This window comes from Rhineura floridana, chromosome 6 (assembly GCF_030035675.1).
Source record: "Rhineura floridana isolate rRhiFlo1 chromosome 6, rRhiFlo1.hap2, whole genome shotgun sequence".
Taxonomy (NCBI): Eukaryota; Metazoa; Chordata; class Lepidosauria; order Squamata; family Rhineuridae; genus Rhineura; species Rhineura floridana.
In genome coordinates, this window is record NC_084485.1 from 59,547,077 (window position 1) to 59,569,328 (window position 22,252).

The following is a 22,252-nucleotide window of genomic DNA, read 5'->3' on the forward strand; positions in this document are numbered from 1 at the left end:
TGAAAGTATGATAAAACCAGCATCTCTTTCACTCTGTACAATGACACTCTAACAGTATTTAGGTTTCTCACACTCCCTCCCTCCTGGGTTTACAGTTACATGATCTGATGCTCTCAGCCTAAGGCAAAACACATCAGCTTGTACTCTAGTAAGGTCAACCTGGTTTCTTGCTAGATGCTCAAAAGAGCTTGGAGGTCGAAGACCGCATTGGAGAGAAGTGAGAAAAAGTTTAGGGAGGATCCTAGAGGAGAAATATGCAGGATGAAGGCATCTACCACCTTTTCTGCTTAAAAGATGACTCAAACTCCTTATTGCTAATCACTTATGACACTTGTAGGTTTCCAAGGTGCTTTACAACTTTGAATAAATCCAACATATCAGCATAAAGCATCAAACTATGAGAGACCTGCCGCACATTGCCAGTACTTAAGGGTAAAAGATGCACTATTTTAGTCCATTGAGTACATACGCAAAAAGTGGATTTAGTTCTCTTCCACCCTACCTTCCCCAGGGATCCAGAACACTGCAGGCATAATTGGGGAAGAGTTGTAGCTCAGTATTACAGCAACTGCTTTTCATGCAGACGGCCCCATGTTCACTCTCTGGGATCCTCCGGGTAGGACTGGGAGAGAACCCTTTTTTAAACCCTGTAGAATTACTGCCAGTCAGTGAAGACCACTGTTCTTCAACCTTGGGTCACCAGATATTGTCAGACTACAACTCCCATCATCCCTGACCATCAGCTGGGCATCCGAGGTTGAAGAACACTGGTATAGACAATGCTGAGCTAGATGGACCAGTGGCCTGACTTGGTATGTTCCTATGACCACATGGGCAGTGCAGTCTACATGCTCAAGCTGGTCATAGGAACATAGAAAGCTGCCTTATAACACCTCTAATACAGTAACTGTCACTTTAGCGGAGACCGTCCACAGTGCTATATGCAATGCGATTCTCCCCCAGTGAAACAGGGGGGTCTGCAATCCACATTCCCACTGTTCAAGTGGCAGCTGCTGTCATTTAAAAAAGTGTTTTGCCGGGGGGGGGGGAGAGGTGATTGTTTTTAATGGCAGCACTGTCCTTTCAGAGAAAATGTTATGTCCCCTCAAAGTCACTTTTCACTATAAGAAGCAAAAGAAAAAAGTACCCCACATACATAAAAAGTGCCTCCCTATTAAAGCCATGCCAAATAAGGACAATGTCAGGTACTTTTTCTTCTTTCCATCTCAAGTCAAGAGATGAGATCACAGCTTGATTTAACTAAATCTCCATATAGAAAATGCACCAGTGAATATTAGGGTGGGGATGCCTCATTCTAATTAAACAGTTGCCATTTTAAAATGTTACACCAGTCTAGTAAAGGGTGAGTACAATAGGACTTATTCCAAGGTAGGTGGGAATAGGATTGCGGTTTTAACCTCACAGTCTCAAACAATAGGGTAAGGCATGCAAATTCTTTAGATTTTTTTGTCCCGCTAAAAACTACGGAGTCTAACAGCAGGAAAACAAAGAGGCATGAGACACTGCTGCCCTTCTCAATGAATCTATAAGGCAGAAATGCCTGCATATAGCAGTGCATTCCTCCTCTCCTTTGATTTCTCTCTGTTTCTACTGTTGAGAACCAGATTCACAAAATACTGTTTTCTGTATTGGCTCTTGTTCAACAAAATCAAAGTAAGTGTGACAGTATATCCTGTTGGATGAAAACCCTTTTAGATTCTGAAAAATGGAAATTACAAGTGGAAGTCATCTCTTGCTTCCGAAACACGAAGTAACAAGGCAACTCTTAGTAGCTGCACAATTACAAACTTGGCAAAGCCAAAAGAGTATCAAAGAGCAGTCCAGAAGCTCATTCTGTTTCCCCAAAACAAAACTAAAAACAAAAGAACAAAAATTAAAATAAGAGATTGAAGTACAGATCCTTCTCTTCAAAATATAACGTACACAAAGCAAAGATGTGTCCAGTACTGAAAACACAAGTTATCAGTTGAGAATGACACTGTTATTTGTGAGTGGCTGTACCAGAAACAGCTGCCCATGAACAAATGAAGGTATACCATCTTCCTCATCTGGCACAGGTCACTAACACAGACCAGAAGCTTTAAAAATCCTGTTCTTAAAATTTCTTGAGTGGTCAGGATTGCCTAGGGTAGTGCTCTTAAACCTTAGGTCTCCAGATGTTGTTGGACTACAATACCCATCATCCCTGAGTTTTGGATGAAACTGGCTAGGGATGATGGGAGTTGCAGTCCAGCAACATCTGGGTACCCAAAGTTGAAGAACGGTGGCCTCTAGCAGCCTTTTCTCCAACATGGCACCCTCCTGATGTTTTGGACAGCAATTTCCATTCTCTCCAACCAGCATAACCAATAATCAGGAACTACTGCAATTGTAGTCTAAAACATCTGCAAGTCACCAAGTTGGGGAAAGCTGACTTATAGTGACATATCTTATTATTTCAGGTACTTCTTTAATGTCATTCGTCCCACATGGCAAAGAGGGTGTAGGGTTTTCTAACAAATGCTACCTCTTTCAGATAGCCAAGCTAACAAAGATGTCTTCCTTTCCTGGAGGAATCATGTTTGTTTATTTATTTGATTGTTTATTTATTAAATTTATATCCTGCCCTTCCTCCCAGAAGGAGCCCAGGGCAGTTCTCATTAATTGTTAAATGAAGCACCTAGTCAGTTATCAACTTCACTGATGTTGACTTTCTAACCCATATCTCAGCATAAACTGTTTTATGAATAAAACAAAGATTCTTGTGGCACCTTGAAGACTAATATGGCTTATTTTATGTATGATAGACAATTGAACATATCACAACAGCTCAGTACAGATGATTCCTAGCTTGTTCAGAAGCCTGTCAGTTTTGTTTTGTTTTTTAAGCAAGCACTTCTCCAATTTTTTCTGGAAAAACTTCTAGGGCCACATCAAATGTTCTCCCATTTGTATTTTCAGGCTAAATATACCTGGAGTTGGGAAGCAAGGGGAAGATCTTTCCCCAAAATACATAACAATCGCCCTTTTACACTAGCTTATTGCTGTTTCTCTGCTCTTTCTCTGTTTTGGCAATATTTGGAGAGTGGGTGGGATGAGAAGAGCTTTTCTCCACCCCCAACAATCCCAGCAAATCAGAGAACACATAGCAAATGTGATGGTGCCATGACACTACTCAGCTAATCAAGATTTGACAGTGTGGTGATGTGACTGTGGGCAAACAGAACTGACCATGTGCACAGAGCCTTCTGCACTGGGGGTGGGAGCAATTCTAGCCAATCAGTTCACTAATTGCCCTTCCTCTAAATAGGAAAACTGTTATCCTTTTTCAGAACACCCCCTACAAAAGGCATCAAAATGGGAGTCAGTTTTCATAGCTATCAATTTTTTTTGTGTTGAGTTCCCCAACACACACACACACCTTTTGGGCTCAGCCCTACAAACATCCCTTATTCCAACCAGTGTGCTGCTGCTCCCTATATTTATATATTACTTTTACCCATATACATCTATAGCACAATGCCTACCAAATGGAAACTACATGGTCTACCTTTCATTTAGATGTATCAATTGAACTTTTTTACTGCTAAGCGCTGGTTTGAACTCTGGGTCTTGAGACATTAACATGCTGTGCACGGCACACCTATTTACACAGGTGCTCACCATGCAAACATGACAAAAACCATTCATGCACTACATTTAGTTCCACATTAAAGCAGCAGTTACTGTGACTGGGGAAGAGCTCTTGGCTAAGGGATTAGTTTTCTCTAAGGGAACACGATAGCAGAATGAATCACATATTGACAGATCAGAAAAACGAATACCGACAACCTTCAGGGATGGCTCAGGTTTTGCTCTGGCCGCATGTGTGGCGGCAAGTCTTGCTTTTAATGAATGCAGTTCTATAATCAAAATAGCACGATGACAGGACTGCAAAAACTGCATCATTTAGATGACCCTTCAGAATGGATCCACCAAAATGTAGGTTTTTGATTGGTGCAAATGTCCAATACAAAAGGATTACAGGAATATTTGTATCAGGGGATGTTGTACAGACATATATACACACAAATGCTAGACTACAAAAGTGGTTTGTGTGCAGCCTTGTGTGAAATTTATAAATAGTTACCTCATTAACATTGATTTTAGACTTTGCAGATGACTCTAGAAAGGCACAGTTACACCACTGTCTTGCTAAGTTCTGTCCCTGTTCTTTGCCAACTACACGCTCATCTTCCAGATCGCATTTATTGCCCACCAGAATCATGGGAACCTGTGCAGAGAGAACAAGAGAGTTATTAATATATAGCATTCAAAACCATGTGCTTAGTCTGAATAGGCCAGAAAAAATCAATGCTGCCCAAGATTACTAGTCTCTAGAGCCAAAAAGGTTTTTTTTAAAAAAGTTACACCTGAATCAATTCCTCATTCTCAGTTTTTCATGATTTTGCTTAACACATTCATTACATTGCATTGCTTTCTTAAGCAGCTAAATTTTAACTTGAAAGAACAAAAACCTGAAAATGCACTTTCACTGCTTTGAAAAATATAACAGAATCTGACGTTTCCATAAATTGTGGAGTACCAACAGTGGGGAGCCTCCTACCTGTGGTTCTATTTAGGCTGGGCACAGCCCTTCACCAAAAGCCATGCCTGCCTGCCTCACACCTGACATCATATATGACATGAGAAGTGGGGAAGGTACAGATGTACCCACAAAGAAACAATGTGGAGCTTAAAGTGAGTGCCCAATTGTTCCTTTGTAAGCGGGGCTCCCTGACAGCCATGATCAGCTGATCAGTCTTTCATCAGGAACTCCCTAGTGCAGCCAAGTGAGCTTATTTGCTGTTGTGAAGCAGTTTGCAATCCAGCCACTTCCTAAAAATGAAGCAATTTTAGGAAATGGTTTGAAACAGAGCAAGCCCCTTTGAAGGCTTGCTTTCAGCACCAGCTGATTGGCACTGGCTATTTGATGAGTATGAAATCCCTATATGCTTTGCAAAGTACATTTTGAGGGTAAGAGATTGGATTATACATTAGGCACCTGCAAGAAAGTAAGCAAACAAATAATTTTGCACCCTATCATTACCATGACTACATAACTCTGGTAATTAAACAGTCTCGTGGCAACTATCAAAGAAGTGGAGATATGGTTTGGAAGGTTCATTGATAAGCAATCTATTTCTCCAAGCACTTACCCTAATGCTAATTTCCATAAAAGCTCAAAGTTGACATTTCAAGCCCCAAGATAGACAGTAGCTACCTTTCAATTTTACATAATTTAGATAACAGGATGTACATCACTTCCTAAGAAATATGCTGCATGTATCGGTCCCAGTGATTTGACAAGTTTCATGGCAACATAGGGGGTAGGAATTGGAAAGGCAAGATGAATTGGTTGGCAAACCAAAAGGACAGTCCAACAGGCAGTTATTCCACATACCATGATTTGTTGTTTGTTATGTGCCTTCAAGTCGATTACAACTTATGGCGACCCTATGAATCAGAGACCTCCAATAGCATCTGTCATGAACCACCCTGTTCAGATCTTGTAAGTTCACTTCTGTGGCTTCCTTTATGGAATCAATCCATCTCTTGTTTGGTCTTCCTCTTTTTCTACTCCCTTCTGTTTTTCCCAGCATTATGGTCTTTTCTAGTGAATCATGTCTTCTCATTATGTGTCCAAAGTATGATAACCTCAGTTTCATCATTTTAGCTTCTAGCGATAGTTCTGGTTTAACAACACTTGGGGGACCTCTGGCTCACCACTCCCTGCTTAAAATTTGTCAGAGTAATGAATGGTGTTGTGGGTAAGAACTTAGGTTAACCATATATAAAAGGATATTTAGTGGATGTTTAGTAGTTTCAAACAAGCATAATTATAATTAGGTGCAATTAAACCCAGTGCACGAAATAAAGATCTGAAAGTTTATAATCTAGCAAGTGTGTTAATTATGTGGTGCATAATACAAAATTAATTGCCCCAAGATATGGTGATGGCCACAAGCGTGAATGGCTTTAACAAGAATTAGAAACATTCTTTAGGACATATGTATCATGGATATTGGCTATGAAAGCTACAAACAACATAGTAATGTTCAGAAGTTGAGTCCATTCCCTCTCCCGCTCATAACCAAAAACTGGCTCAAGCTGGGGGTGGCTGCTTCCAAAACATCCTGCTTCTGAACTCCCCAGGTGCAGGTGGCTGGATATTGCTGAGGACAAAGCACTAGACTGAACTGACCCTTGATCTGATCCAGCAATGCAGTTCTTACATTCTTATTTTGAATTGCATAGGCAACGTCAAGTTTGGCGGTGTGCTGGACATTAACTGTAAACACTGAGCACACAGGCGTGCATACACATCCTGCTTCCCCTGAGCTATCCAAAAGCACTACAGACAGAAAACTGCAGATAATGGGTGTGTATAGCGTTCTGTTTCCTGAAGTATTTAAACCAAACACACACACACATACACACAAACAAACAGCAAAGTCTGCACTTTTAAGAAGGAAAGGACCTCATATACTTTTTTATAAATAATAAGCAACATGCAGTAAAAAATTGAAGCTACTTTTAACATTTAAACCCAGTAGTGTAAAATTAGTTATTAAACCAAGTCTCCCTCAGATCAGTTCAGAATAGTTTTTAATATTTGCTGAAACTTCTGAACACCTTCTCTTATTCACAGATGATCAATTTCATGTAAAAACATATTTCTTGTAACTTTTTTTGGGGGGGGGGAGAGATACAATTAAATCTGCTACTACCCTACCAAAAGAAATATGAAACCCATGCTTCACTTAAAGTAACAACATCATTTAATGTATTAAAATCGGGAAGTTATCACTTAACACATGAAGCCAAAGTAACCAATTAGAATTAATTAAGGGAGTAACTTCCAGTATGATTCATTTGACCTATAATACAATACAAGCACCATCTCAAAACAGTGTAGCTGGTTCCACACCACCATACTCTGACCTAAAGTTTCTAAAGGCTCTGTGTGAACATAATCCCTATCTAAAAGAAGATTAGTTTCACTAAAAATAAGTGAACCCAAGTTAGAACAAAGAGGGTATCAGAAACATTATGGAGAAAAATAAAAATAAAGCCACATATAATGATCAGCAAAGTTGTAAAAACAGAAAACTAGAAAGATGCAGCTAAACTACAATTAAGATCTCCCTCTCTCCCCCACACTGCCACACACTTCTTGTTATGTACTCATCTATGAGGTGATCAAATACAGTGACAGAGCGATTCTGCTCAGTGATTTTCTGGAATAATCCACAACTAACAAAGAGCCCAAATCAAATGAATAAGCTAGACCTGATGTTAAAGTAGCACTTCCTGGTTAACACAATAAATTGCTAGGTCATAGATTTTGCTGTGTGAATGAATGTTAACAGCTGCCATGACAGCATCTGCCCCTGCAGGTTCAGACCAAATATCTTCTCCCTTCCCCCTGCAAAATGATGATTTTCCATTTGCAACTGCAGCCTCAGACATTATATTGTGAGTTTGCTATTGTTTGTTCATATTATTTTTTGTTTTTGATGTACACTGATCCCATTAGAGAGGAATATAAATTAATTAAAGCAAATAGATGGCATTTTAAAATCAGGGGGATAGTGAGAAAAAACCCCAAAGCAGTACACATAATGTGTAGTTCCACCCTTACAGTGCAATCCTGCACATGTTCATTCATTGTATTATATACATTGAGGCTTAATCCCTAGAAAGTGTGTTTAGAACTGCAGCCTAAAGACCTGTTGCAGAATGCTGAACTAGACGGATGTTTGGTTTGGTCCTGGTCAAGCGCTGTTCTTAACAAATGCTGCGGTGGCAGCTGCAAACACTAAAAACATCCATGCACAACACAACCTACAGCATGAATGAACTGGTAATGTAATACAAAGCCTATCAGCTTATATAACATAGGGATCAGTAGGGATTATTATTCGGTACCCACTTTAACAGCTATGCAATGGTATATGACAGCAAACTCATCCAGGTACAGATCTTTCCCATTATCACTGGTGGATCACCTGTTTGGAAAGGTCAGAAAACATAGGAAGACAACTGGCAGAGTTGGCACTCAGTCCAGCCAACTGGCAGGCTTTCACATATTGTATTAAAATGCATGGGTTGAGACTAATCTGTGTCCATCCCCAACCCCTATATGTTACCGAACCAGCTCCCGTCACCCCTGACTATTGGCCACGCTGGCTAAGGCTGATGGGAGATGTAATCCAACATCTGGAGGGCCACAGATTACCCCCTGGTCTACACTATGTGTCATTAATTTAACAAAGTTCTTTTCACTGTCCAAATATTTAGAACTGGCAAAAAGTGAGCAATCCTGTGAAGCAGAAAAACTCTATAAGCCCTAAGAGACTTTGCATTAAAAAAGGAACCATTTTAGCAGGAAGCAGAATAAGGAACAATACTGGAAGAAGCTTCAAAAATGGATTGAGAGGAGCCCCAGTGGTATATTTTGCTGAGGACTGTGTGAAAAGGAGCCTAAACTCAGTAACAGGAGCCAATACTTCTGATAAGCACAACTGCAGTGTTCAGTATTTGACAGGTCTTTTCATTTCCCCTGAACTTAATTTTTTTAAAAAAGTTACGACACAGTAATATTTCTTTTGCTTTAATATCAAGCTTTTGGCAGAACCACCACCTCCAGAATAAAGGAATTGTTAAGCATGGCAGGAATTCCAAATTTTCCACGTGGTGGGCTGAATTTTGAGATCTGCACTACAAGACATGTAGGTTTAATAGCAAAGTAAACAAACACATTATTCTCCTGTATTCTATACACCACAAAATCCAATTTCGGCACATGGCATGGGAATAAGCAGCTTTATAAAAAGAACATGGCCAATACAATTTTGAAGCCTCTCAGAATAAATGTATGCCACTTTAATAACCATTTGCCACAGTCAAACTTCTAGGCTGTAGCTATTAGTACTGGTGCAAATGAATATGCACACCAATGTTTTTACACACAGAAGTTCAAGAAAAAAGGATGGTGCAGAAATCAGAGAATACGCAGTAGAACTAACATTGCATGGATTCAATTCTCTGCTGTGCTACGTTCCCAAATGCTTTAAGCTGGCTATAGCAGAAACATAAGGAAAATAGCCAGACCATTGTTTTTACAAGACCCTACGTTACATACAACCAAGCAGATGGGTTGTTCATCGTGGTTATGTGCATCGAGAGAATTGTTTGGAAAGATGGAAACAGGGATGTAAAGAGCAAGCTTCCTTCTTACATAACTGTGTGTCATCAAGCTATATTCAGAAAACATGATTCTCCACAGACTATGGGTACTGTAACTAGGAAGACTAGGCTCTCGTAACATTTAAGATAGCATGCAGCACAATGAAGTTTTATAGCACTTAGACTTTTAGCAAGCTAATAAGGATGCAGTGTTTTCTAAGGAAAAAAAGCAACAAACTTTTGAATACAGCTATTTTGCTATTACAGACACTTTATTAACTACCTGTGTTCAAATAGAAGCTTGTGTTTTTCTACTTAATAGTAACCAGAAACAAAATTTGAACTGATAAGCCACAATATCAATCACAATAGGAGTTGCTATGTTTTTATCTATTTCAATGGGAACTGACATTCAAAAGAGGGAGTCAAACTTGAGTGTCAGTGCGCACACTGGAATATTCTCCTAAATATCCCACTTCTTACGGGGCTTGAACTTTTCCAGAGTTCAACCCCAGTTTAGGATGTTGAGCATTTGTGACTAACTCTCCAGTAACGTCCATATGAACAGAGTCTCTAAAATATCTAAATAGAGAATTTTATGATATCATACAGAACATTCTAGAACAGTGTTCTTTAGTCATCTATAAACTGTGCAAAAAACAGATGCTGACTTGTTTAGTTAGAAAAAGATCCCAATGGTTCACAAAGCAAAAACCCATTTACTTACATCTTCAGTGTCCTTGACCCGTAAGATCTGTTCCCTCAGGTCCTGTAAGTCATTGAATGTGGACTGTGCTGTAATAGAATATACTAGTGCAAACCCCTGACCATTCTTCATATAGAGATCCCTCATTGCTGTAAATTGCTCCTGTAACCAAATATTTTGAAAAACAAATTAGCTATTTAGTTTAATTAGCTGCTGAATATGCACACATATAAAGAGACGGGTTTAAGCAGACATGGAAAATGTCATGGGTGACTTGAAATTTCTACTCTTTGCTCTTGCAGAAATCCAGCAAAGCATGAGAATTTAATTTTAAAGAAGCCAGTTTTCTCATTTTTTAAAAAAATGTTAGAAATTGGGGGGGGGGGAGAGTGCAAAAGGGCAGCTTCACACCTTACAACCAAAGGGTGCTTCAAGCCTCTACTGTGAAAGACACCTATGTATTACTTAACACCCCCCATTCGCTCTCACACACACCCCTCAGCTAAAACATGCATCAGCAGCCTAGGCCAATCACTGTATATTCATGATGAAAAAAAGTATAGCCATGTCACATATTGTAGGCAGCAGAGGATACATGGTAGTTCCACTATGATAAAAATACACTTCTGTTGCAAGGTGTGAAGCAGCCTTTACACATGGAAGGATTTCAGGAAATCTTTTCAGAACATCAAGAACTACCACAGGCTTTAAAGGACAAACACCAAGAAAGCCCAGCAAAAATACAGTCTCTCTCTTAAGGTGGCAATTGTACGGCACATGCATTTTACAAGTTGCAATGATGTTTTAACAACGTTTTTAGTAATATTAAAATATGGGGTCCCAATAGCGAAGTGCAACAAGAGGATTTTTCAGCAAAACTTCATTGTCAGAATTCTGAAACGTTTTAAATTTTATGAAGTTCTAATGAAAAATGTTCATGGCTACACTTTTATTCCCAATAAAAATAGCATTGTGGAAGGAGCTGTATCGCTTGAGTTACTTTGAATATTAAAGGCAATAAATATTAGTTTATTTATAGTTCAAATTACATAATAAATGGGTCCCTGCTCTTAAAAGCCATCTCTTCTGTCCCTCTTAGTGTCCTCTTCAAATATTAAGCATTTCAGATTTCAAGTTAGATCTCACTTACTGTCCCTGCCGTATCAAGGATTTCAAGCATACATTGTTGACAGTCTACTTCCACTTGCTGAAAGACAAGAGACAAACACCATTAGCCTTAAAAAAAAAGACACAATAGTCCATGCTCATAATTACCCAGCAGTAGGGTTGTTTAAACGTTACAGTCAATGAGTATATGATCTGCACCATCCTTTCCTCCAATGTATAGAAAATCCACAAATGCCCAGGAATTGTAAACACTGATTTAAAATATTTAGTGAGACATTGTGAAATAAGGCTACATCACATTAGTCTTGGTCACATATAAAGCTCTGGGCAACCTATCAGGCCCAGAATCAACAATGTGTTTACCATATGATCCTCTGTTCTGTGCTTAGTGATTGTTGTGTGTGTGTGTATGTTTTAGAAATTGCAGCCATAGGAAGGTCCAACTTGAATTCCGGGAGCAGCATTTAGGCAATCCATCCTTCTTATGCCACTTTCTTGCCAAAAACTACTACAGAAACTATTTGCCCCTGATGGTACAATTTTCTGCCATGACATCTTTGGGAGAAATCTGAAGTATCTGGAACAATTTTTCGTGAAAAAATGGCATGGGACAAGGGCTTCCCTCATTTACCGTGCCATGCTCCAAACTCAGATCAGGTCTTTTCAATATTCAAGAAAGATCAATCCTGGAATAGGCCAAGAGTGAAGAGTCTATAACTCTGCAGATGTTATAGAGCTACAACTCCCTTCATCCTTGAGAACTGGCCATATCGGCTGGGGCTATCAGAAGTTGGACGGTCACAGGTTCCCCACTGCAGAACAGACTAATAGCAGTGTGCTATTCTCTGTAGAAGAATAAGCAATGCACCAGTAGGAACATGATCCTAATTATGGAGACGTACTGGTCAGTTGTTGTCGGAAGAGGCTATGAATTCTACCCAGAGTAAAAAAATTGGGGGAAAATCCAAACATTTTAAAGTTGCTGATCTGCGAGTGGGTGGAGAAAGTTACAGCTTCATACTTTACCTTTCTGTAGGAGTCTTCTATTGTGGGGTCATATTTTTCAACAAAAATTCCCTGAACAAACTGTACAGTCTGGAAAGAAAAACAAGAAAAGGGAAAAGAACACACAGACAGGGTCAGCCAGCTGCCTCCAACTGAAGTTATTCAATAGGCTAATTGGGCAAAACGTTTTCAGAGCACAGAGCTTTCACTTGGTTCCCTCAATCATAATTGCAAGGCACTAGCCTAGTCAGTGATACAGGAAGATAATGCAAGTAAAAATACAGGTTTTAAAAGGTATGTCTACTGCAAGTATGCAACCCATAACTTTGATATATATATATCCCACTTCAACAAACATATTCTGGTTTCAGACTGAAAATATCTCCTCTCCAGATACACGTGAAACCAGTTCAATGAGAAAGCCTCATTAGGTGAAACTTCTATACACAACAGTTTGAGGCATTTTGTGCTATTTGCCACAGTGTACATGGTTGGGCTAAACTGTAAAGCAGGCTACACAACCCTGACCTGATATGGGTGTTGTTACTTGTCCCACTCATGGATGACTGCTACAGTCTACCACGATATCACTTGCACTACATGTATGCAATAATAAACCACAGAAACACAAATAGGATGTGATGAAGCTGGTTATCATCCTGGCTATTTTTAAAAGTTTTGCATGAAAGCAAATATGTGCACAAAAAGCCAATGTGAATAAAACAGGGCTCTAACTAAGGTTTTTGCAGCAAATGGGAGCAGACAGTGTAGCTTTTCTCTCTGCACCTACTGGAAGAGAGTGGAAAGCAGTGAAGAATACATATGACAGGCCAATATCGCCAGGAAGCCACCTCCTGAAGAATAAAGCTCCTCTATTGAGAAACAAAGCTTCATAATCCACTATGATTGGGGCCATAAATTTTAGCTGGCCAAACTTCATTGTTTAAAACTGACTGATTTCTCCCCAACTCAGGAAGGATCGCATCCCCAACATTACGCAGATGTTTCAGTGATATTGGGAAAGTATTGTGAAGTATTGTGTGATCAGAACAGATAAACCAGAAACACGATTGAAAAGCAATCCAGAAGTTAAGTCTGAAGGACAACCACATGATACAATGACAGAGTTTAAGACCAAAAGACAACCATCAGTGGAAACTGGTGGCCCCAATGTCAGTGGAGCAGTGAATCCACTCTGGGTTTTAGTCTGAACTTTCAAAGAGCAGTCCAAGGTGCTGAAAACTCCTTGGAAGTTTGGACTCAAACCCAAAGTGGATTCACTGCCGCCATTTGGGCCAGCAGTCTCCACTGACAACCACATAATGACAGCATTCAGGAGGTTCTTGTTCCTTAAGAAAGGCTCAACTGGAATAGGAAGTCCTCTTATAGATTCTTTCCTGTCCAGGAGGAATCAATGGCCAGGTGGGTGGATATTGTTAGTCCAAGGACAGAAAATTCTTCACTATGAAGCTACCATCTGCAGTTCAGTGGCTCACCACATGGGGCAGCTGCACATAGATCCCAGCAGTTTGTCATAAAATGTTTACAAACTAGGATACGAAACCAGGACCTGATAGCGATGTGTGAACCAGGCTATATAAACTTGGTTGTGAACTAAAACCTGGTTTCATTATTGAACCTGAGTAACAATTTATATGCTTCAGTTTCACAGTCAATTAAATGATATTTACTTCTTTACAGCACACTAAAAGTGTATGGGGGGATCTAAACCCATTAATACTTATGAAGCATTTGGCACTGAAGTCATGAAAGCCATCCTGAGCTGCTTCTGGGAGGAAGGACGGGAAATAAATAAATAAATAAAATCCACAGGATGCAGACTGCATCAGCCTTTCTACAAAAAAGTGTTTTATTGTAACAATCCCTATTTTCCTTCAGCGAATAAGCTATGAGATATGCCTTTAACAGTACTAGTTTACAGATTTGCCCAGGGCCAGGCAAGCACACAAAGGTTCTCAACAAAGGTTTCTTAAGACCATCTTTGACTACTGAATGGGCTTCACTAGCTCTCAAGAATCTTCTGCCCTTCAGTGGAGTGTTATTAATTTTTGCAATATTAAAAAAACTGAACAGGTATCAAATTTCCCTTCTGAAATTCAGCAACCGTTTTTTCTGCAGTGAGCTGTGCAAATATCTTCCCCAGCTTCCAGTTCGCAGAAATTACAAACAGCCTTTAAACAACAGCCCCATTTTGTTCAGGGTCAAAGCTGGGATTTTTCTCATGATGACAAGAAACACAAGCACTATCACTCCTAATAAGTGGTTTCAGATTTTGAAAGGCCAGTTATCTGCAAAAGGCATCATTGTATTTGGTGGGAGTGCTGAATGCTTCAATGATTTCCTAACAAGAGAGAAAACAATTTTCTAGCTTTCAAATCCAAGGGTACTTCCCTGCAATGAAGGAATCATTCAAAATTCATTCTACCACCCTAGTACAACCTACAAGCTGTCTCCTAGAAAAAGATCAAGGCACCCACCAACACGCCACCGTGGAAAGTGCATATGAAAAGGTATTCAAGATGATATTTACAATCCTAAACTTTCCCAACTGAAGAAAAAACAAAAGGAATGTGATGACAAACCATAACACCAAAATACAGTATGGGGACCAGACAGCTATGATTAAAATCTGAAGTCTGTCATCGTATTTGTACCAGTAGAACATGCTTTACTGTTGTTGTTTATTATATTTATTCCTTGCTTTTAACAGAATGTCTCACACAGACTTACAAATTTTAATCTCATTTGAAAAAGTCATGTTTTAAAAACCTAGGTTGTCCTAGGGTGGCAATATGAACTTAAGTTTTAAACACTGGAAGCTGCTAGGCTATATATGCTAACATAGCCCTCCCTCATGCTGCTAAATAAGAGTATACATCAACTCAGGTACATTATTTAACTGCTCAGAACATTCTGTATTTCACACGCCCTTTACAACAGAACAAGTAATTTATCAATTACATCAATGCTTTCAGATATTACTGCAAAGCAAAAATGACACATGAGAAAACATAAAGAGACCTGCAGCACCTTAAAGATTAGCTTATTGTAGCATAAACATTTGGAAGCAAGCAATTATTTACATACTGTAGCTCCATTAGCGTGCACGGGGCTTTACAGAGAGGACAGGTTCCTGCCCCAAGGAGCTTGCAATTTAAAAATTTCAGAGAGGGAAATAGAGGAAGGAGATGAAACGGGTGAACAGGGAAAGAATATATGATTATTTTGGTCTGGGTGTCCACACCCTCAGAGGTTAGGTGGGAGCATATTGAAGAGAAGGCCTTTGTGGTGGTGGCGGCCGTGCTCAAATTATGGAACTGCTTGCCCTGAAAGATTTGCCTGGTGCCTTCTTTGCTATCTATTTATTCTTTTGCATCAATATCGACTTGTTTGTCCTCTGTAGAAAATGGAAAGGCATTGCTGGCAGATGATAGCCTATTATCATAAAGAATAAATGGACACAAATCTGACATCAGAAAGGGCAATATTCAGAAATCAGTGGGAGAACCTGAAAGCAGAGCCATTCTTGAACAAAGGAGCTTTAAAAGGGTGTGTCTTCCAACCAACAGCATGAAAATGCTGAACTGCAATGCATCAAGAAGTTCAGTTCTGTCGCTTCTAGCATGGATCGCAACAACAACTTCTTATTGTTAATAATAATAATACAGATAATACAGATGTTAATTATGCCAACATTGCTGGGAAGTTTGTTTTATTATCAGCTACTGCTGTTGTGAATGGTTACTATGCTCATTCTGCATGCATTTAATATTTAACAGAATTGTCAGTTTGTGTGCCTTGCATTTCATTTCCCTGTCGCCTCACTGTTTACATTTTGCTCTCTACAATATACCTGCCAACTGAAGATAACACTTCAAGATCTGACAAAGTAGGTTCTAGTCCACAAATGCTATAACAAATGTTAATTTTTTAAAAGATTCTTTGCTGGTTTTGGTGAAACAGACTAATATGGTTACCTTTCTGGAACGTGTACAGAATGACTTCTTAAATAAAAATAAAATGACCCAAAAATACAAAATTTTGTCCAGCAAAACAGTCTATTTTCCATGAAGATTATGCAAAACCTATTGCTAACAAAGGATGTCCTCATTCAGCATACTAATTAAAGCAACTATCAAGTCAGCACCACATTAACCAGCTTGCTACTAGAGCACAAGATACCAACTTTGGCTGCACAAAAGCCAAGGACGCTTGGCAGTCAAGGTGAGTGACACAACCAGAGGCAACAAAGAGTTGCAGTTAAATAATCAAGTGCAGCTATAAGGCAGAGCCCCTGAATGTCCTTCTTTAAAATGTTTAATTTGACTGTATAGTGCTTTGTCACTGCAGAGAAACAGTGAATGTTCAATGTCATAAGAATCTGCCTTGTCTTGGACAACACATTTCTTTGTATCGAGATGTAGGAATGGATGAGAAATTAAATTCAGTTCGCGTTTAAATGCAAACCTACTTAATTCGCAGTTTTTGAAACAATACGCAAACCGAAACAAAAGCATCCTTTGAAATTTGCACTTCTCCAAATTTTGAAATGCAGTTCTCTAGCCAAGTAACGTATACAAAAATGTACTGGGACAAACTGTGCATAAAATGAATATATTTGTGAAAATAACATACAAAAATGCATGGTATTTGAAAATTGCTTTGAAAAATGTATATATTAAGCAAAATTGCATACACACGTGTATATTAAGAGAAATTTACACTAAAATGCTGATGAGTTTTCATGAGGACATTTTTTTAAAAAAAGGAAACTGATATGGAATGCAAAGAACTGAATTTAATATTGGAAAAATTAGAAACCAAAATGGAGAGATTCACCCATCCCTATGGAGATGTTGTAATTTACATACCAGAACATCAGAGTTTTTTCTTTATTTTTCTTGTTGGCAATCTTGAATTATAATGGAATCTACTGTCCTATCTTATTTGCGGCATTTATGTATTGTTTTCTGCCAACACACATACATATATTGCCACTATTTCAGCCCTAATACTTATGAAAACATGTGAGTGCATGTATATGTACTAGAAATTTTGAGCACCATGTAGGATTTTATGGGAATGAGGTCACCCAGGTCAAGCACCTCATGAAAATATTGTATTATATTATATGTTGTTGTTAAGTAACAACAACAACAACAACAACAATTGTTTTATGTTCACCGCCCAGAGAGCTATTGCTAGTCGGGCGGTATATAAATTTAATAAATAATAAATAATAATAAATAATTTATTACCCACCCTTTACCCTGAGGTCCCAAGGCAAGTAACAGTTAAAAATGCACCATTAAAAACAATTAAAAGCCACTTAAAATCACAACTGTTGCGCACAGAAACCACAAAGTTTCAAGATCTAATCCTGTGTGTCAATTATTCATTTAAGTCACTAGACTGGAGTAACATACAACTTTATGTGTTAAACTTAACAATGTAATGCCAAAGATAAAAAATATCTCAAAACCTTTAGTAAGGGCCAAATTACACGTTAAGTTCAATACATAGTGTGCACCCGTCTCTTCTTTTACTTTAATTAATCATATACGAAGACAGGAAGCTGCCTTTTGCCAAGTCAGATCATTGGTCCCTTTAGTTCAATATCGTCTACATGACTGGCAGTGGCTCGCCAAGGTTTCAAGCAGGGGACATTCCTAGCTCTAACTTGGAGATGCCAGGAATTGAACCTGGGACCTTCTGCATGCAAAGCAGATGCTCTACCACTGAGCTGCAGTCCTTCACCCAGGCATGGGGGCTGGGCTGTCATCAGGAATGCAGCATGTGGGAAAGGGAGGTGCATCCCTTTTCTCCCCAACTGTGACCTACTAAGCAAAGCTTGGAAGACAGGACCCCATTGGTGCCAATGGGAACTTTTTTCCTAAGCCTCTTAGCCACACAGAGAGCTGATTTTCAGGGACGGCTTGGGGTTGAAGAGGGAAGAGGTAAACCACCACTCTCCATGCACTTCAACCACACACACCCATCCAGGCCACACCTGAGATTAAAGAAAAACCAAGAGATGTAGCTGTTCAGTCCACATTAAGTATAATGTGAAGTTTGGCCCAGTTCAGTCTGGCAAGAATTCTTGTCAAGAACCTTGCCCTACCAACTGCATATAAGGGACAATACCATGAAAAGTGACCAACGTCCACAAATTGACACCGACACATATATAAGCTCCTCTCAGCTACTGTTTTCCTAAACCTTCCTACCAAGTCAGCTATTAGCCTAGTCTAGAAGTAGAGGGCCATGAAATGCCTCTCTCAATTAACTAAATGTTAAACAGTACAAGCAGAGGTCTAGCACTTTTATTTTTAAAAGTACTACAGAGGAAAATATCTACCTGAACGTCTCCTTCATTTAACTGGTTCTTAGTCAATTTCCTGGCTGTGAAAACCTCCACTGCCCTCAGTTCAAATGGGGACAATAATCAGTCATAACGATGTCGTATTTCGATACCTAATAACTGTGCCTCCCAGCTGGAGGAAGGTATTGTTGGCAGGTGATGGCTTATATCATATTGGAAGATGCACTTGTGAATGAGTCCGATAAAACGTTAGCATTATTAGGTCTTATAACAACATTTCCAAAACAGATGATACTACAATCCGACTACTACAGGGCAGGCCCAGCAGAGAAAATGACAGAATATCACTTGCCATTTACAGTTCCAAGCTAAAAACTTTCCAACTCACCAACGGATGGCAGCCCATTCTGGCAAATTAATAGAAGTTACTACAGAACTCAGATGATACCTCTATCTTTCCTTACCAACAGCCCCGACCCAATGTAAACTGTCCACCCACCAGCACTGCGGGACAATAATCTATAACAAAGCCTTGGTGTCAGTTTTGTCATCACCATTAAGCACCATTAGTTATTCACCTATACCCACTTCATACATAAGAATCGCCTTCTGCTATATAGGACAAACTTCTGTCTATCTCTGAATAAGTAAATAAATGGATATAGACAATGCCATTTTTAATGGACATAAACCAGTCCGTGAAAGCGAGGGTATACTGATGCTGACCTCAATGTGACCATATGTCAACAAAAAATAATTTAGAGGGAGGCCTGTGCACAGAAATTTAATAGACCAGTGGTTCCTGAACTTTTCACCCCACTGACCATTTGAAAGCTAAGGGTCTTGGCGGACCACTTAGTGATTTTTTTTTGGTCTGTTGTAGCAATTTTGATGCACTGTGCAAGATGCACTGTGATTCTGAATTGTATTTTTACAGACATGCTATGGACCACCTGCATAAAATTTGAAGACCACTAGTGATTCTTGGACCACAGTTTGGGAACCCCCTATGTTAGACCTATTGCTAGTTTTTATGTGTTAGTTTGTTTAAACTCCACCTGTACCTATAACATGTATGTGTGTGTCTGCGCACACGCACACATCTACACACAGAGAGTTCTGTAGCCTGTTCTATTGTGATGACCTTTTAATAGTAGATGTTTGTGTAAGATTACATTCAACAGGCAATACACCTGCCAATTGAGGAGATGAACTTCAGACATCTGACAAAGAGGGTTATAATTCAGAGAAGCTTATTATTTATTCAAAAGACTTTCAAATTTAATTGTACTCATTTTGTTTTGGAAAGAGCATAGACAGCAATGTGGGTTTCAGACTGTGGTTGCTGACTTAGGAATGGACTTTTACTGTATTATACTTACTATCCCATATAGCACGTCACATGATAAAATTCTTTTCTAAGTCAGCAGATGCAATTTGAAACCCATGCTCCTGGACTTCCGGGAAGGGTTGCTTTGCCTGTGCTGCCTCTGAGCGAGCTCTCTTCTCAGATGAAGCTTTTTCAGCTCTAAAATCAGTCACAACGTTCTTTTTGACTGATAAAGATTTTCTCCCGGGCAGGAAGAAACGTAGAGATCAACCCCAAAGCCTGTTTTTGTGGGGAGGACTGGATTTCATTTATTTATGAGAGAAAGTTCAAACTGCAATGCCGGACGGACTTTCATCAAGCTCTAGCTGATTATAGCGACACGTTTATCTTTTCTTTAAAAAAAACGGACTCTAACAGGCAGATAAGCATCCTTCTTTCTATCTTCTTTTTTTACTTGGCTTAAATTGGTGCAGCAAAAAAGAGATTTGTCAATGAATCAGCTGTGAAGAACTCTTAGGTGAGTTTTGGCTTTTCTCTTTCACTAACGAAATTAAGGAGGAAAGAAATCGAAAAAGCTTATCTTTGTTTTTATCGCAAAAAGCTGTCCTGGAGGTGCATTCTACAGATATCAACGGAAGAGGGATTTCTATTTCAAGGAGGGGGGGGGAATTCTTTTTGGTCTATTTCATTTTGACGAATCTGCTTGTTCACAACGCCACTAATTGTTTTGATGTTGGGAACTAAGTTTGTTTTGTATTGCTGAACACATAGAGATAAGGCAGGCTGTATTGTCTACACTGATACAAGCAAGCCTGAAATATTAACCCAATTGTGGCTGAAATAATTTTTGTCTCTGTGGCTTTAAGAATGACAACCAGGAAAGTGAATGAGACCATGGAAGAAATTATGTTTCAGAAAATAATGGGTGAGATTGAGATAACGAAACAAACCCTGAGACAGGGTAGACAGGAGATGACAATTGAACTTAACAAAATGACGCAGGAGCTTAAAGAAATAGTGGATTCTGTGAGAGAGGAGTTTGATGGGATAGGAAAGCTACAAGCCCTGGAGATTGGAACAAATGTGAAATTTGAAAAAGATTTGGATTTTATGGATGTTAGAAATAAAGTTGACTGTTTGGAATTCAACGTTGTCTCTGAAGAAATTAATGAAGATTTTGGTGGTAAAGTTAAGAACATAAGAACATAAGAAGAGCCTGCTGGATCAGGCCAGTGGCCCATCTAGTCCAGCATCCTGTTCTCACAGTGGCCAACCAGGTGCCTGGGGGAAGCCCGCAAGCAGGACCCGAGTGCAAGAACACTCTCCCCTCCTGAGGCTTCCGACAACTGGTTTTCAGAAGCATGCTGCCTCTGACTAGGGTGGCACAGCACAGCCATCATGGCTAGTAGCCATTGATAGCCCTGTCCTCCATGAATTTGTCTAATCTTCTTTTAAAGCCATCCAAGCTGGTGGCCATTACTGCATCTGGTGGGAGCAAATTCCATAGTTTAACTATGCGCTGAGTAAAGAAGTACTTCCTTTTGTCTGTCCTGAATCTTCCAACATTCAGCTTCTTTGAATGTCCACGAGTTCTAGTATTATGAGAGAGGGAGAAGAACTTTTCTCTATCCACTTTCTCAATGCCATGCATAATTTTATACACTTCTATCATGTCTCCTCTGACCCGCCTTTTCTCTAAACTAAAAAGCCCCAATTGCTGCAACCTTTCCTCGTAAGGGAGTCGCTCCATCCCCTTGATCATTCTGGTTGCCCTCTTCTGAACCTTTTCCAAGTCTATAAGATCCTTTTTGAGATGAGGCGACCAGAACTGTACACAGTATTCCAAATGCGGCCGCACCATAGATTTATACAACGGCATTATGATATTGGCTGTTTTATTTTCAATACCTTTCCTAATTATTGCTAGCATGGAATTTGCCTTTTTCACAGCTGCCGCACACTGGGTCGACATTTTCATCGTGCTGTCCACTACAACCCCGAGGTCTCTCTCCTGGTCGGTCTCCGCCAGTTCAGTCCCCATGAGCGTATATGTGAAATTAAGATTTTTTGCTCCAATATGCATAATTTTACACTTGTTTATATTGAATTGCATTTGCCATTTTTCCGCCCATTCACTCAGTTTGGAGAGGTCTTTTTGGAGCTCTTCGCAATCCCTTTTTGTTTTAACAACCCTGAACAATTTAGTGTCGTCAGCAAACTTGGCCACTTCACTGCTCACTCCTAATTCTAGGTCATTAATGAACAAGTTGAAAAGTACAGGTCCCAATACCGATCCTTGAGGGACTCCACTTTCTACAGCCCTCCATTGGGAGAACTGTCCGTTTATTCCTACTCTCTGCTTTCTGCTTCTTAACCAATTCCTTATCCACAAGAGGACCTCTCCTCTTATTCCATGACTGCTAAGCTTCCTCAGAAGCCTTTGGTGAGGTACCTTGTCAAACGCTTTTTGAAAGTCTAAGTACACTATGTCCACTGGATCACCTCTATC

The 22,252-nt window shown here is 39.5% G+C and overlaps 1 protein-coding gene across 4 annotated transcripts in view; it reads right to left on the minus strand.

Moving 5' to 3' along the window:
- RAP1A (RAP1A, member of RAS oncogene family) overlaps positions 1-22,252 on the minus strand; it is a 138,868-nt gene that overhangs the window by 7,454 nt on the left and 109,162 nt on the right. For all 4 annotated transcript variants that reach the window (XM_061632027.1, XM_061632025.1, XM_061632028.1 and 1 more), the window contains 4 exons: positions 12,092-12,160; positions 11,088-11,144; positions 9,959-10,099; positions 4,130-4,273 (listed from right to left, as the gene is read on the minus strand). In XM_061632027.1, coding sequence (XP_061488011.1) covers positions 4,130-4,273; positions 9,959-10,099; positions 11,088-11,144; positions 12,092-12,160 — 411 coding nt within the window. The remainder of the gene's footprint in view (positions 1-4,129; positions 4,274-9,958; positions 10,100-11,087; positions 11,145-12,091; positions 12,161-22,252) is intronic.